This window comes from Solanum lycopersicum, chromosome 9 (genome assembly GCF_036512215.1).
Source record: "Solanum lycopersicum chromosome 9, SLM_r2.1".
Lineage (NCBI taxonomy): Eukaryota > Viridiplantae > Streptophyta > Magnoliopsida > Solanales > Solanaceae > Solanum > Solanum lycopersicum.
The window spans coordinates 44912383-44929494 of record NC_090808.1 but is presented as its reverse complement, the minus strand read 5'-3'; the positions used below and the strand labels follow the sequence as shown (position 1 = coordinate 44929494).

The window sequence follows — 17112 nt, the reverse complement described above, 5'->3', positions numbered from 1 at the left end:
GGAACCTGTTGGAAATGAGTTGCAGAGAAAAATACAAGAAATTAGAGAAATTAGAGAGGAATGACTCAATGTTGAAATGTTCACAGTAGTCTACAGAACTGCAACTACAACATTGAATGAGGATTGGAGGCATAGATGAAGAAAAAGAAATCATCGAGATAGAAAGGAAGGATCTGGGTTAGAAGTTGGAGATGCTCCGAAAGAAAATTCGAGAAATGGAAACAAGAGAAACAGAGGTAAATCTAGGCGCCACAAATGTCCTAGCCAGAAATGCAGTACTTCACGAGGAATTGGTGGTGGAGATGGAGGAACTTACTGCCATGAAGTAAGGCCGAAATGTGTAGGAAGGACAAAGCTTTCAACTGGGATATGATCTCTAGACTTCAGAAGATGCACAGAAAATACTCTATCTCTTATCTAGAGGACCAAAATTGTCCAGAAGGCACTCACCCTAGAGCAACTGGGGAAGAAATCGACGAGGAAATTGTCTCCCGGCTGATGACCTGACACATAGTGTAGGAGGAAGAGTCGTGTCTTGTGCTCTCTTGTACAAGCATCTAAACTTGAAACCTCATAAGGGAATTATTTTAGGATTTGGGCATGAAAACTCTCAAAAGATGTGTGCCTACACCCAGAACAAGTGTGGACACAAAATAGAGGAATGTATGCAGCTTAACGAATGAATCTTCAACTTGTTCGACACTAGGAACATCCCTCATATGTGGGGCTGCAACACCGTTCTCACCTGTGACAGGACGGAGCCCAATGAGCTAGTCACTAAGCACACAAAGTTTATATGTCACTATTTCACACTATTCAGGATGTCATTGCTAATTTAGTTTAGAATGGGGTTTTAGCCTCTATCCAAGGCGTTGACAAACCACCCAAAACCATTGGGGTAGACGTCTTGAAACCTTTTGCTTATCATAACGCTACATATCATAGCCTCGGCAGATGCCTCAGCTTTTTTTAAGATGTCGAATACCTTGTCAATATAAGAAAGATTTGAGTCGATTTTGTTCCCCTTGACTGATATAGTAGCAAGAAGAAGAAGGTCTTACATGGGCCACCTTTTTATCTTATAAAAGCTTTTTGTTTTTTTTTCCAATTTCCCTGTAACCGTTGGAGAATGAAGGAATGAAAACAAGTATTTCTTTTGTATTCGAACTATGTAGGACCCTGAATTCTCATTGTGAGATACGTAGGTAGCCTTTCAAGGCCCATTCCCTATCTTTAAAAAATTTTATCCTCCCCCTTTTCATTCTATAAGGGAATATAAGGCTCAAATAAAGGGACATCTAAAATGATGCAGCAAAAAAAACCTTAGCTTAACATGATTTTACCTTTCTGAGATAATTCAAAATTAAAACGGCAAACTCCAGTTTGTTAAAAAATCAGTTTCCCCTTTACTCGTGGGTGAGCATGTCCTCAAACAAAATAAATTTTGTGTGTTTATCTGTTCTCTGGTTGATATCTTACATTGTGTATTCTTAACTCAAATTAACAAATTTTCCTTTGAGTTGTTTTACTCCTCATGTACTTACAAACTGGTCTGTGTTGATTAAACTGGTTAATTATCCCTACTTCACTAGATAAGGGGAAAGCAATAATGGGGGACAACAATGAAGAAATTAGTTTACTTACTTTGTGGTGGCTTAACTCACCATAGAATATTAGAATGAACTGATTATGCAGCTAATGCAGTAGATTGCCTAGATGAGGGTGGAAATGCAAAGGAGACAGGATCTGCCTCCCCCAAGTTTTACTGTCAACACTGCGATAGCTGGAAGGCCTCCATTGTACTTTTCCTCTTCAAACATGGAATAGGTTCAGAACCCGCCACCCACTCCTGCGTCAAAACCCCTAAGTCATCGACTTTACCACGCAAAATCCTCAATATGCATTGGACTCAAACCAAACCCCATCCCCTCCTCAAAATAATAATTCCCAAATACCACTTCTCCCTTAAAATTCCTATAAATAAACCGCTCCACCTTTGCAAAACCAAAACACATCCCATCCCCAAAACATCCCTCCATAACCAAAATAAATAGACTAATCCCAAAACCTATCCTCAAAATTACCAAGCTACTAAAGACTCCCTAAGTCCTTCCGTTGCTCAACCAATACCCAGAAAAATCTCCTTCCAAATTCCCGTTACATACTAGAACAACGTGAATGGTTTTGAGCTCAACCATTATAAGGATTAGGAAAGAGAGTGGATGTTCAAATAATAAGCAACTAAGGTAGATATAAAAGAGGAGATACGAAGGTCAATGAAGGAGAAACAATGCCTTCCGAAGGTCGCCGGGTTGAAATATGAGGACCTATGCATTCACCAGAATTTTGACCTCCTAGAGGGGTTCAAAGTGCCAAAATTTGACGTCTTTGGAGGAATATGGAACCCCTTAGCGCATCTAAGGGCCTACTATGACGACCTCGTGGGAGTTGGGAGGCATGTAGTTGTATTGATGCAGCTTTTAAGCCGAAGTTTGAGCGTAAAAGCTTTGGAATGGGTTACATCTCACGAGGAAAGATAGTGGCCCTAATGGAATGCCTTTGCTAAGGAATTCCTTGAGAGATTTGCTTACAATGTAGATGTTTTGCTTGATCCTTATTTCTTAGAAAAGATGAGGAATCAATCAAATGAAAGCTACAGAGAGTTTTCTTACAAATAGATAAAGAAGGCATCTAGAGTTCGGCCTTCTATGTCTGTAAAAGAAATTCTTGAGGTATTAGTGACGGTTCAAGAACCCGAGAATTATGACTAAATCATGCTACTTGTTGGAGCAAAATCTGTCAAGATAGTCAAGGTAGGTGACACTATCGAAGATGGATTGAAAATTTGGAAGATTGTCCATGTTGCTGCATTGCTCAGGTCATTAGGCTTGTTCAAAAAGAGAAGAGAAGATGTGTTAGTTGTTTCATATGAGGGGAAGAAGACCCTAAGAACATCATCATTGTACAAAGGTCGTTCTAGACCTTCGCAAAGTCTATACCAGGCTTGTTACACGCAAGCCTATTATCAAAATACTCCTCCTTCCATTTATTAAAATGAACCCCCCTTCCATTTATCAAAATCCACCTCCCATGTACTAAAATTTCACTCAAGTTTACCAAACTCCATCTAATCATTACCCAAATGTCGCTCCCAACTGCGCCAACGTGCAGTCAAATTACCGAGAGTCTCCCCTAGTATATCAAGCCCAAGCTCCAATTTAACCAAATACCTCTCCAAAATACCAAGCTCTACTGACAAATTACAAAACAAATTCCAATCCAAGATATCAATCTCCCCGTCCTAATGTCCAAAGTTATCATCAGATGCCAGCTAGAACCTTTAATGCGCTGGTGGAAAGCCAAAAACAAAGTTGTACGAGAAATTAACTCCAGCATGTAGGGGTGGGCATTCTGTAATTCAGTTCGGTTTTGGGTTTTTTTTTGGTTTTTCGGTTTTTGATTCTTTTTCAATGTGTACCAAACACCAAACCAAAATAATTTGGTTCGGTTCGACTTTTATTATTTTGGTTCAGTTTTTATTATTTCGGTTCGGCTTTGTTGTTTTGGTTTTGTTGTTTCGGTTTTTTTAGTGGGCCTGCTTAGTTCGGATTTTAAAATTTTACATTTTTTTGGTTTAGTTTTTCCTCTTAATGGGCTAAAAATAGTTACATCAAAAAGTGTCTCTCACTTTTTAAATTTTTATTTAAATTATAATATTTATTATTTAACATTAATAATTAATATAGTATATATTTATATTATTATATAATATATTTCGGTAAACTGAAATACCGAATAACACAAAATTACATACCAAAAACCGAACCTAAATATTAAAAATATAAAAACATATATCGTATATCAAACTAAAAACCGAGAAACCAAAATTGAAATACCAAAAATATTTGGTTCGGTGTGGTGTTTCACTTTTCCGGTGTTTATGCCCAGCCCTACCAGCATGTTATATCCATCTAGGGGGCCCAAGCCAGTGGACACTAGATAGTGTTGGAGATGATACTAAGAATTGTATTAACCTCAAGCACAAAGACGATAGTTATGATTGTTCATGATGATTTGGAATGGGAGATGTCTTCTTTGAGCATCAATGAAAGGAAGGAGTTCGTGATTTTTACACCCTCCAAGGTTATTGTCTTGGTGCTAATAGAAACTCCCACTAGGACAACTTTTGTGATCGAAACTGCTTTAGCTCAGGGTATGACCAGGTCTAGCAGATGTTATACTCAATATGAGTTGTCCCATGGAGGGAAAAAGAAGGAACAATTAAAGAGGACGATAGCGAAGGGGAAGTTGAAGAATTTTATAGCAAGATACAGCCGAAAGACTATTCAATTGTTAAGCATTTTGAGAAACCCGGGCTTAAATTTTTGTGTGGGCCCTGTGAATGACTTCACATCTAGGCTAGCTTTGATAAAGTCTTTGGATGATACATATGTGCCCATGGACACCAGCAACGACAATGTAGCATCCATGATCAACCAGGTTACCTGATGATAGTGGATCATCTTCTGTGATGAAATGTTTCCCTTCGAAGGGATAATGCACAACAAAGCTTTGCATATCACTATCATATGTCAAGAAAGGGCTATAAAATGTGTATTTTTAGATGATGGATCTGGTCTAAATATTTGTCCATTGTCGACTCTAACGGAGTTAAGGTTTGATTTAGGAAGCTTGAACAAAACAAAGAAAACATGAGAGCCTTTGATGGGGTGCAGAGAGACACACTTGGGGCGATAAACTTGGTCATTCAGATGGGTCCTATAGATTTCAATACAAAGTTTCAGGTCCTGGACATCGACACTAGCTACAACCTTCTTCTGTGAAGGTCGTTCATCCACATGGTTGGGGTCATGCCTTCTACCCTTTGTCAGCTGATGAAGATTGTGTGTGAAGGAGCCAGAATTGGTTATTCACACTAAAGGAAGCCACTCAGGTGGGCACGCGCCAACGATAGATGAAGTCTTTGGAGGCACTAATTTTTAGACTGTGGAGCTGGTCATGACTTGTCCCCACACCTTCCTATGGCCTTTGTGTACAATATGATTGCTACGGTGATGCTCAAGAATGGATTCGAGCAACGTTTTAAATTTGGAAGAAATTTCCAAGGAATCTTCGAGCCTATTAAAGTTCCCGTCAAAGGATAAAGGTATGTTTTGGGGTTCATCCCCACCGATGATGAGGTAAAGATAAAGAAGAATGGTGATTAAGTGTTGACTAGGACAATCCCTCATCTGTACAAGTCATTTCTAGTATGAGAGTATGTTGATCATGATGTCCTTGGGGAAGAAATCTATGGTCTTTTTGAAGAGATTGATGTTATCATAGAGGATGAGGTCGAACTAGCAGGTATCCATGATGTTGAGCCAGGAGAGAAACTGTAGAACTGGACCTCCAGACCAATCTTGAATCCCTGAATATCATGGTAGAAGGACATTGTTTATGCCTGTTTTGGAAATCAATGGCAATACCAAAGAGGCCCGAGACCCACCATTTTGCAGTTTCTTTAATTACTTGAATTTTGAAGTTCGCCCATAATGTTTGAAAAGGCAACATAGCCCTTTGCCATGGACAAAGTTTGCACTATTTTCCAATTTGAATGAAAGTCTCTTATATCGAAAACTTGTTTATTTTCTTATCTTACTTTTCTAACTTTGTTTAGTTATGATTTCAGTAATTTGAATTTAAAACCTATCAATTTCATGTCATGTCACGAGCTAAAGGAACCAAATGAGGCAGGTGATGACGAAGATGAAGAGTATAAAAGAAGAAAATGAGATACCAAAATATATTGCTGAGGAATTTTTGAAGTTTCACAATAGATATAAGCCGAATTCGAATGAAATTGGGACTATGAATCTGGGAGACCAAGAGTGTGTAAAAGAGATCAAAATCACTGTCCATCTAAATGAAGCTCAAAAAAATATCTGATTCATTTTCTTAATGAATACATCAATGTGTTCATCTGGGAATACAACGACATGCTATGGCTGAGTACCGATGTGGTATCTAACAAGTTGCCGATTGATATGGGGTTCATTACAATAAAGTAGAATATTCAGAAGATCAAACCCAATATAAGTTTAAATATTAAAAAATACATCACCAAAAATATCGAATCTTGATTAGTACTTTGTTGGCTAATGTTGTTTTGTTCACCAAAAAAGATGGAAAGATAAAAAATTGTGTCTATTACAAAGATTTCAACAAATCAAGCCTAAAGGATAATTTTCTATTGCCAAACATTCACATTATTATTTATAATTGTGTAAAACATGAAATGCAGTCATTTTGCAAACTGTTACGCAGGTTGTCACTGAATCCTGATAAATGAAGAAGATGCAAAAAAGACAGATTTTATTACGCCCTTGGTATATATTATTATAGGGTGATGCCATTTATTTTCAAAAATGTAGGTGCTACTTATAGGGTGACAACCATAATTCACGACATGATTCACAAGGAAATCGAGGTGTATGAAGATGATGTCATCATCACTTCCCCGAGAGTTCAAACCACTTGACGCATTTAAAGCGGTTTTTTGATCATCTACGTCGTTACAACTTTATGTTAAATCCCGTTAAATGCGCTTTTGGGTGCCAGCCGGCAATTTGTTGGGATTTATAGTCAGCATAAAGGGTATTAAGCTCAATCCTTCCAAGATTAAGGCGATACAAGAGTTACCTCCTCCACGGACGAAGAGATAAGCTATGAGTTTCTTAGATAGGTTAAATTACATTCGTCCATTGATTTATCATTCCAGCATGTTGTGTGAGCCTATTGTTAACCTATTGAAGAAAGATGCTTGGACAAAGTGGACTGAAGAATGTCAGACTACTTTTGATGGTATCAAGAACTATTTATCCAATTCGTTGGTGTTGGTTCCTCCATGTGAAGGGAGTCCTTTGTTGCTATATCTATCTGTCTCAGATAACGCATTTGGGTGTGTACTTGGAAATCATGCCGAAACAAGGAAAAAGAGCGATATATTTATTATTTGAGTAAGAAATTCACTCCATACAAGGCTTATTATACTTTTCTGGAGAGAACATGTTGTGCTTTGACTTGGATAGATCAAAAGTTAAGACATTGTTTGTCTTCTTATACCATATACCTCATTTCCAGGATAGACCCATTGAAGTACATTTTCAAAAAAATGATGCTGATCGGAAAGTCGGGTAAATGGAAAATGCTTTTGAGTGAATTTGATATTGTTTATGTGACTCAGAAGGCGATAAAAGCACAAGCCTTAGCTAATAACCTTGAAGAAAATCCTATCGATGAAGAGTATGTGCCTCTAAAGACTTATTTCCCCGACGAAGAAATATCATATATGGGTGAAGATATTTATGACGCATACCCAAGTGGGAGAGTATTCTTTGATTAGAGAATATAGTCACAAAGGAAGAGGTATTAGATCTGTTTTAGTGTTAGAATCTGGTCAGCTCTATCTAGTGGCGCCCAAACACCTATTTAATTGCACAAACAACATGTCCGAATATAAGGAATGCATTCTTGGGTTGAAAATGGCCTTCGATATGAATTTTCATCAGCTTCTGGTTATCAGAGATTCTGATTTGTTGATTCATCAGGTTCAAGGAGAATGAGCCATGAAAACCCCAAAAAATACACCGTACGTGTAGTATATACAGAAGTTGTGTAAAAGATTTCACAAAATTGAATTCAAACACACTCCCAGAACACAGAAAGAGTTAATGAATGCTCTTGCCACAATTGCTTCAATTATTAAACACCTGGATACTGATTATTGGATCCTCTGGATATAGAGCTAAACGAACATCAAGTCCATTGTTCACATGTAGAAGTGGAACCAGACAGTTTGCCATAGTATTTTGATATAAAGAAGTATTTAGAGTCTGGGACATATCCCGAAAAGCCCACATTAAACAAGAAGAAGTCGATACAACATTTGGCCCTCAACTTCTTTCAAAGTGGAGAAATCCTTTATAGGAAGACTCCAGATTTAGGTCTTCTCAAATGTATTTATGATGCTGCAGTTGCGATGCTTATTGAACAAATCCATGACAATGTTTGCGGTACGCACATGAATGTATGCACTTTGGCGAGGAAGATCCTTCGAGCAGTTATTTATTGATGACTATGGAGCATGATAGTTGCAAGTTTGTGCAGAATTGTCATAAGTGTCAAGTGCACGCTGATTTGATTCGAGTGACGCCTCACGAACTCAATACTATGAGCTCACCTTGGCTATTTGTAGCTTGGGGAATGGATGACACGGTCTAATAGATCCAACCACTTCTAATAAACATAGATTTTTTTTGGTTGCCATTGATTACTTCACCAATTGGTCAGAAGCAGCTTGGAACAAATATGTGACCAAGAAACTTGTTGATAAATTTTGTTCCCAACAATCTAATCTGCATGTTCAGAGTTCCAAAATCCCTCCTTACGTCCAGTGGTGCAAATCTCAATAGTCATTTTGTGAGACATATATGGGAGGAGTTTAATATTACTAGCTAAAACTCAACCGCTTATCGTCCTCAAATGAATGGAGCTGTAGAGGTCGCCAATAAGAACATCAAAAAGTTTCTGAGGATAATTATTGACAATCACCGAGGTTGGACTGAAATGTTTCCATACACTTTTTTGGGTAATCGAACGACCGTCAGAACGTCGATTGGAGCTACGCCATACTTGCTAGTATATGGAAAAGAAGCAGTCAGACCTACTGAAGTTAAGATACCTTCCTTGAGAATCATCCAAGAAGCTGACTTGAGTTATGTTGAGTGGGTCAGCAAGCGAATTGATCAAATGACATTGATTGAAGAGAAGAAAATGGTTTCCATTATTCATGGTAAACTATATCAACAAAGAATAATTCATGCTTTCCACAAAAGAGTCAGAGTCAGAATTTTCGGAATCAGTCAGTTGGTCCTTAAACACATTTTTCCTCATCAGGATGAGTACAAAGGAAAATTTGCGCCGAACTGGAAAGTGACTTACATGGCTCGCAAAGTATTATCTTGAAGTTCTTTGATCTTGTAAGAGATGGATGGAACCGCATGTCCTAAATCGATCAATACAGAGGCTATCAATAGATATAACGTATGAAGCTTCCATTTTTATTTCCTATCATTTCCTTGAAATTCGTTCTATTTGTGTGTAATTGATTTTCTTAAAAATTTTATCCCTCTTGTAGTGAACTATGTCTGATCAGAATTGTTGAGAATGAGATACGTAGGCGGTCTATGTCGGCCTCGGTCACCCCATGCATCCCTTTTTGTATTTCCTTGTATTTGAACTGTGTTTGACCTGAATTATCTAGAATAATATATATGTACGGCATATGTCGGCCTTAGTTGATTTTCTTTGAAAATTTCTTATTTATGTTAACCTTTGAGGGGGAAATACATTTGACCTAATTCCCGCCTCGACGAAATACGTAGGCGCCATAAGGGTTCGTTCATATCTCCTGCAAGATTTCTATTTCTTTTTACAATAGAAACTGTGATAAAATATTTGAGAGAGACTCAAAAATTCTCAAGGAGAAGATATTTTTCAACGAGCCAAGATTAAAGTTACTTTGAAATTTGCAACTGCAACAAAAATTTTAAGAGGATCTAAAAATTCTATAACTTTCTCACTAAGGGTTAGAGATAAGTAAAGATAGTTAATTAAGATAGAAATTTTGAGAATGGCCTTATAATTTCAACATTGGGTTTATCGGCAGCCTAGAGGAACATCGAAAACCTTTCAGCAGATAATCAGATAGACCTCCAAATATCAGACTTAAAATTTTGCTAAGATTGACCTGACATAACACTTGGTAGTGACATTCCTAAATATTACTCTTTGAAAATAAATTTTTCTTATAATGTTCCCTTTATGTTTCATTTATTTTGGCATAAAATATTTTGCCTTATTTATCAAGAGGAAGGATATCAGAAAAAATTAACCAAAGAAATCGGGATAAGGAGTAGACAACCGAAGAAATCAACACAGATCAGTTCATCTGAAAACTGACAATTTTTCTGTGGATGTAGGTTTACTCTGAAATCAGTAAATTCCTCCAATCAATATATATGAAGAAGTCAAGGGGCGAAGATCCACCCAAAATTAAATAATTTTTGGGTGAATGCAGGAATTATTTTATATTGCTTATAACGAAGACTTGCGAACTTGAACACCATTGTTTCATCAAATTCACAACTACATGAAGTCTATACCAAAAGATACAACTATGTTCAAAGATGAACCAAATGAAAACTCCAAGAAAGACATTTTATAATTTTCGTCAAGGACGTCATTGCATCACATTATAAGACATGATAGCAATACTAACCAGAAGGTCATTATATTTGTATTGTTGATTGAGATGATACACTACCTAGACGGTCATTTACAATATTTTCAATTGAGATGATATCGTTATCCAGGATGCAAGCAGATGATCACTGTTTTGCTCGATTGAAGAATTATTTTCATTTGATACCAAAAAAAGTCATGCATTGCAAAAAGTCATGCATCGTGAAAAGTTATTCATGCATTGAGATAAAATTCATGCATAGTGAGAAAATATTCATGCATCACGGAAATTCATGCATCATGATAAGATATTCATGCATTACATGAAAATGGCATGCATCGTCAAAAGATATTCATGCATCATGATAAGATATCCATGCATCACCGAGAGTGATGCATCACGAGAAGATATTCATGCATCACGAAAATTCATGTATCGCGGAAGATGTTCATGCATCATAGAAATTCATGCATTGTAAGAGAAAATTCATGCATCACAGAAAGTAATACATCGTGAAAAGATATTCATTCATTGCGGGAAAATGTCATGCATTGCAGAAAAGAAGTCATGCATTGTTAGAAAAATTCATGCATGGCGGAAAGGTCATACATTGCGGAGAAGAATTCGTTCATTGCAAGAGAAAAATCATGCATTGTGGAAAATCATGCATCGCAAGAAGTGAAGTCATGCATTGCCAGAGAAAATTCATGCATTGCAAAAAAATCAGGCATTGCAAAAAAGAACATGCATTGCAAAAAAGAAGTCATGCATTGCAGGAAAAATTCAGGCATCATGGAAATGTCATGGATTGCGGAAGAGAAGTCATGCATTGCAAGAGAAAATTTATGCATCACGGAAAAATCATGTATTGCGCAAAAGAAGTCATGCATTGCAAGAAACATTCATGCATCGCGGAAAGGTCATGCATGGCGAAAAAGAAAATATGCATAGTGATACGCTCAAACTTACTTCTCAAATAAGAAGTAAAGCGGTCGTGTCAAGTAAATAACCCAACTAGTGAGGTTGGGATCGTTCCTACGTGGAAAATAGTCTAGACTTAACTTCAACCTGTTATTACTATTGTTTGGTCAATGACTTCCTTGGAAAGTAAAAACAATAAAGGGGGTTTCTAATTCCAAATGAACGAAAATAACTAACGTAATTGAAAGAGATACTGAACAACTTTGATTGTTGGATTTTAATCAATTAATCAAAGTAACTAGGGTTTACGTGTTCCCCACAGGTTCATAACTTGATAATTCTAACTATAACAATTCTTTCCTAGTATCTTGCATGCAAAGTGATAAGTTATGTATTTTTAAATCCTTGGTCCGGCATCTAGAAAATCTCACTCCGCACCTTGGTTCGGCTACGTATGTTGCAATCCTAACCCTTATCCTTACCTCATATTAAGCATCGTATTCGATATTTGACTAAGTTAGTACCTCATACAAATCAATACTAGCCTAGTAGATAGTATACACTAAATCTATGTTAATAATTCTTTTCCTATTATCTACCTCCTTGGTCCGACAAGTAGCATTAAGGCAAATTCTAAAGTTGGACATCCGTTAAAAGGACTTCTAATCGAAAGAATTATTAATACATGCAAGACACTTTTCTAGAATTGTTATTTTAGTTAGGGTTTATCTCATTATTTTCCTATGGTTCCCACAACCCTAGTTATGGAGTTTAGTTACTCGTAGCCATAAACACAATATTCAATATCCAATAGTTTGCTTGATTAATCTCCAAAAATCAATTGCAACAATCTCAAAGTAATCAATAATCTCACAAAAAGCCTAATGATTAGCAAGAATCTCACAATACAACGTTTACCAATACGAAGTTTAATAATCTAAGAGTCTAACTATCTGGTGTCTAAATATCTTGTGTCTAACCTCAAAAATAAGGTTTTTCGAACTATTTATAAAAAAAACCAAAAACCTAATTAAACAAGGATTCTAATTGATGGAAATCTTCCAAAACGCGGCTGGATCGACGGACCTCGCGACGGACCGTCGTGGTCACGACGGACTGTCATGGACTCTGTCGTCCCATACTTCTGCAATTTCTTCTGCTGCTCTCTTCATTCCCCTTGACGGCAAGTATGACGAACCGTCATAGGCACAACGGTCCGTCGAGGGTCTTCATTCCAAAACACTTCAACTCTTGGAATCTGGGTACTGGGATCACTTCTCTGAACTTCACGATGTACCTGCAGGACGGACCGTCATAGCTACGACGGACCGTCACAAGCTTCGTAATCCCACACTTGGTCAGACTTCCCCATCTTCCTTGAGCAGCATTACTACGATGCCACCTACTGAGTGTCACAAGCACGACGGACCGTCATAAGTTCCGTAGGTGGTCTCTTCTGCATTTCTTCGCTCAAAATCTCCGCATTCAACTTTGGACATATTTCCTGCAAAACAAATAGAAACTTATATAAAAACTAGCACAAAAAGGCTTTTGGACACACTAAACTTAAGGAAAAAGTATTAATAATACCGTGAAACCACGGTATATCAACACCCTCAACTTAAATTCGTTGTTTCTCCTCAAGCGATGCACTATGACTCAATACAAAATCTTTGTACAATAGTATCCATGTTTTATCCTTTTCAATCATTTGGCTATCAATCCCGATTAATCTCATCAAATTTATGCATGCTATCACTATTAGGCTTGAATCATGTGGGATCAGAACATGACACAGACTTACCATGCACTAACACCTATCTTCTTCAATTTCTCACCGAGATGAACAATTCCGGTATTGCAACTAGTGTCATCACTTTAAAACAAAATCCTCCTTTTTCACACAATGATTTCAGTTTGAGTATAAGGATTACTTTTGAACACTCGCTCTCAAAACAAAGTCACACTCATTCATACCTATTGCCATAAGCTTGCCCTTATTTTCACTGCCTTAAGTTCGCTATACAACCCTTAGGATCACGTATAGGACTTTTTTAGCTAGTAACATAGGCTCGGGGTCATGTAAGGTATATTTAGGTATACTTTAGTGACTTGTTGCCCTCCTTGACATATCGGATAAACCTTCCAATGTGTATCATTTTATCTCGCCCGGTTTCTCATATCCTTTCACCTTGCTATTTTCTCTTCTTTCTTCATTTGTGTAAGTGACTCTCTTCTTTTCTTTTTTGTAATTCTTGTATATTTTTCTTTTTCTTTACTTTTCTTTCAACGAATTCTTGAGTCACTTTACTTTTGTTGTTTCTCTCTCTTTGTTCTTTCAACCCCACTTTCAAGAGCATTCCTCATAATAGCCACCCTCAACTCATGGCTTTTCCATGAGTCAAGGTACACGATACCCAAAGTTGGGTTAGGGTCATAACGAAGGTTGCTTATGCATTAGCCACCCTCAACTTATGCTTTTGGCATAAGATGAGGTGCACATGTCCAAGGAGGGACCAGGGCCAACACATTGTTCCCAGAAAAGATCAATTGGGGTGAAAAAGAAACGTCTAATTTTAAGCTCAGATTATTTGGATCAAAGAAGGATAAATTTCATTTGGTTTATTTTATTTAGGCTAGAAATGGGCTATATTGAATAAGGGCCTATGATCCTTTCCTAATTGGCTATTACAGCTTACTTTTAGCAGGACTAACCAGGCAAGTTCTAGCTCAGTACCAACAGTGGACTATTCTAATTTTCCTCACTCTCACTTGACATCTCATCACTATACCAAATCATCAGACACCTTGTTCGAATTTAAGACTTAGGGTAATGCAAAGGTGTAACTCTATTTCATGCTTAGAGACACATAATTATCAGTTACTATGCCTAGTCATTCATCATTTTCCAGTTTATCAGGATATCATTTTAGCCATCATGCTCCAGCATTAAACTATGTACTAAAGATATAAACATACCGGTTCAACAGAAAAAGTAATCAGTCTTTTGGGGAAAAAGAACAGGCAAGAAAACCCCAAAAGAGGATAGTGAATCGGGATACATACTCAGACTTCACCCTAACACTCACTATAAATTTACCCCACCCCCAACAAAAAAGCATGTAATTGTCCCCAATGCACAAAAATCTAAATACTAGAGTGTTAGGTGAAGCAAACCTGTGGTGCAAAGCGCCATCGATTAGAAAGATGGTGGGTCCGGTTCCCTGGAACCCATGTCCTCAGCAATCTGGACACCCTCAGTGGTGTCCTCAGCAACAACCGCACCATCAGTAATGCCTCCTGCTATCTCCACAGTGCGGGAGATAGACGCCACAGCTGCTAACTCTGATGCTCTCATTTGGTGCGCCTCCTCCTCAGCAAGGGAGGCTCTCCTCGCAGCCTCTATCTCTCGGCGTTCCTTCTTCCGTGCTCGCGCCTCGTCCTCTGCTCGACCCCTACACTTCTTGGCACTCTATCTAGGGGGAGGTGGTGGAATGTTAGAAGTAGCGAAAAGGGCCGCCAACAATGTGTCCTCAGCAAGCTCGACAGAAGGGGCCTCAGAATCCGGCACCCTAGCCTTTAAGATCGTGTCGATATCTGCACGAAGACTGTCGACTGCAGCCTGAAGGGTCGACACATCCACCGGAGGGGCTGGTCGGGCTAGCACCCTCACTCAAAGGCGTCCAAGCGCTGGTTAACCTCAGCGATCTTCCGCTCTGTAAACTGAACCATTTTCCTCTCTAGGCGCTCTTCGGACTCAGTAATCGACTTCTGAATCCACGGCTGGATATAATGCAGAAGAGTGGCCATTTGTGCCTCTAGTTTTTGGACCCTAGCAAGTGGGACCAGTTCCGGTAGAGGGGCTGTGCGAGAGGAGCTCATGGCAGTGCTACTACCCGGGATAGACTCGACCAGGGAAGTGTTAGTGGACGCCGCCTGTATAGCTGTGCGGGCCTGGGCTTTCGTATCAGCAAGATCATCAGCAAGTAGGGGCAGCTCCTAATGGGGGCCTCTGCGTGGAGGCAACTCATTGGCCTCGTCTCTGATGAGGCCGACGTCAACAGTGCCCTGTGGGGTCTTAAGATGATCTACGTGCCAAATGGGCACACCTGCGGACCTGCAGAGGGCAAAGATCATGCACGGGAAAGGGTAGGTAGTAGTGACCTTGAATGACCTCTCGTGCATGACTGCCTGGAGAAGCCATGTGTAGTCCACCTCGAATCCGACTATCATTGCCGCCATCAACACTGCTCGATCCTAGGTAACGATGTTATCAGCAGCTGTGGGGGAAAGGCAGTGACGGACAAGCAGCCACAAGAACTTTGCTATGAACGTGAGGTTGGCCTTCTTGATGGCCTCCTTCGGCTCAGTCACCCAATCGGCACCCTCTCCATCTACTGACAGGTGCAGGGCCATCCACCTCTTGGCGGTCTCTCTCAGTGATGGCTCGCGCAAGAACTGGCCATCCTTAACTATCTACAAGCAGTAGTCAAACTCGGCAGTGAGGGGGGTCCGAGTAGCATCAACACTCTTGTCGTATAAAAACCGGCGGATGGCTGGCAGGGAAATGTCAACCTGTCCCGTACTCGGACCTGCTCTAGTGGGGCCTATTTAGCAGGAGCAGACCGTCTATTTATCTGTGATCGGAGAGTCGCTACGTAAGATGCGTAGAACTCTCGGACCAATTCTTCACTGTTTTGTCCCAACGGACGTGCTGTCCACTCCAAGCGGTGCCTGGTGAAGAGGTTGTGGATCTCAGGCATCGTCGGGAGACTCCCTGTAAGGACCCGCCGCTCCAAGGTGAGTGTTTGAGTCATCACTCCTTTATCAGTCAGGAACTTGGCGTTAGAGTAGATTTGAAATAGCCCCTCGACACACCACCGATAGGGCTGGTCAGTGGCTGGGGTGGGGACCTGAGCTTGTGAGCCTGATGTAGATTCTGAACTGTCAGCCTCATCAGACGAGGCCAACGCTGCAGTAGTGGTGGGTGTGGGAACCTCAGCAGAGCCAGAGGCTTCCTCGGAACATGATACTCATTTGTGGCTGACCCAGAGGGTGTGCCGGTCAGTGTGTGCTCCTCATCAAACTGGGAGGCAGTAACTACGCCGAACGCCGCCTTTTTGGGTGTGGCTCTGGGAGTAGGTGCAGCACGGGAAGGTGTGGAAGTGCCTGGGGGTACATACTCAGGGTAACGCTCATTATTAGCGCCGATGACCAAGTGGGCAGACGGGGCGACAGACTTTGATCGCCTGCGTGCGTAGATTCGGTCTTGCTTGGGTGCCATAGTATATAGTACCTGCAAAGGATCAATATTAGTACGAGTAGTGAAAAACAAGACAAGCGAAACCATACGAAATAAAACATTGAAAATAGTATGTCATTATTGTAGAAACAGTGACACATGACAGGCCTGGTGACGGCTCGTCGTGACTATGACGGACCGTCGTGAGGTCCGTCGTGTTTTACATAGAATATGTATATATAGAGAACCCTGAAGGACACTCTCTGACTATCATGAAGGTATGTGCAGGACGGACCGTCATAGGTACGACAGTCCATCGTAGGACACTTGAAAAAAATATGGAGAACCTTAGCAAAGGGGTCTCTGACTGTCATGACGGTCGTGCAGGACGAACCGTCATGGGTATGACGGTCCGTCACATGTTTCCGTTGAAGGACACTTGAAAAAAATGAGAGACCCTTAGAAACATGATATCTGACAACCAGAACGGTTATGCAGGACAGACCGTCGTGAAGACGACGGTCCGTCACATGTGTTCGTTGAGGAACACTTGCGAAAAAAATGAGAGACCCTCAGAAAATAGGGTCTCTGACAACCGGAACGGTTGTGCAGGACGGACCATCGTGAGTACGACGGTCTGTCA

General features: G+C 39.8%; 1 protein-coding gene across 1 annotated transcript; it reads left to right on the top strand.

Annotated features, from left to right (window-relative positions):
- The first annotated feature begins 8544 nt into the window (after window positions 1–8544).
- On the top strand, window positions 8545–9027 carry LOC138338530 (uncharacterized). The gene has a single exon (XM_069289500.1). It carries the CDS (start codon window positions 8545–8547, stop codon window positions 9025–9027), a length of 483 nt encoding a protein of 160 aa, XP_069145601.1.
- Window positions 9028–17112: the final 8085 nt, after the last annotated feature.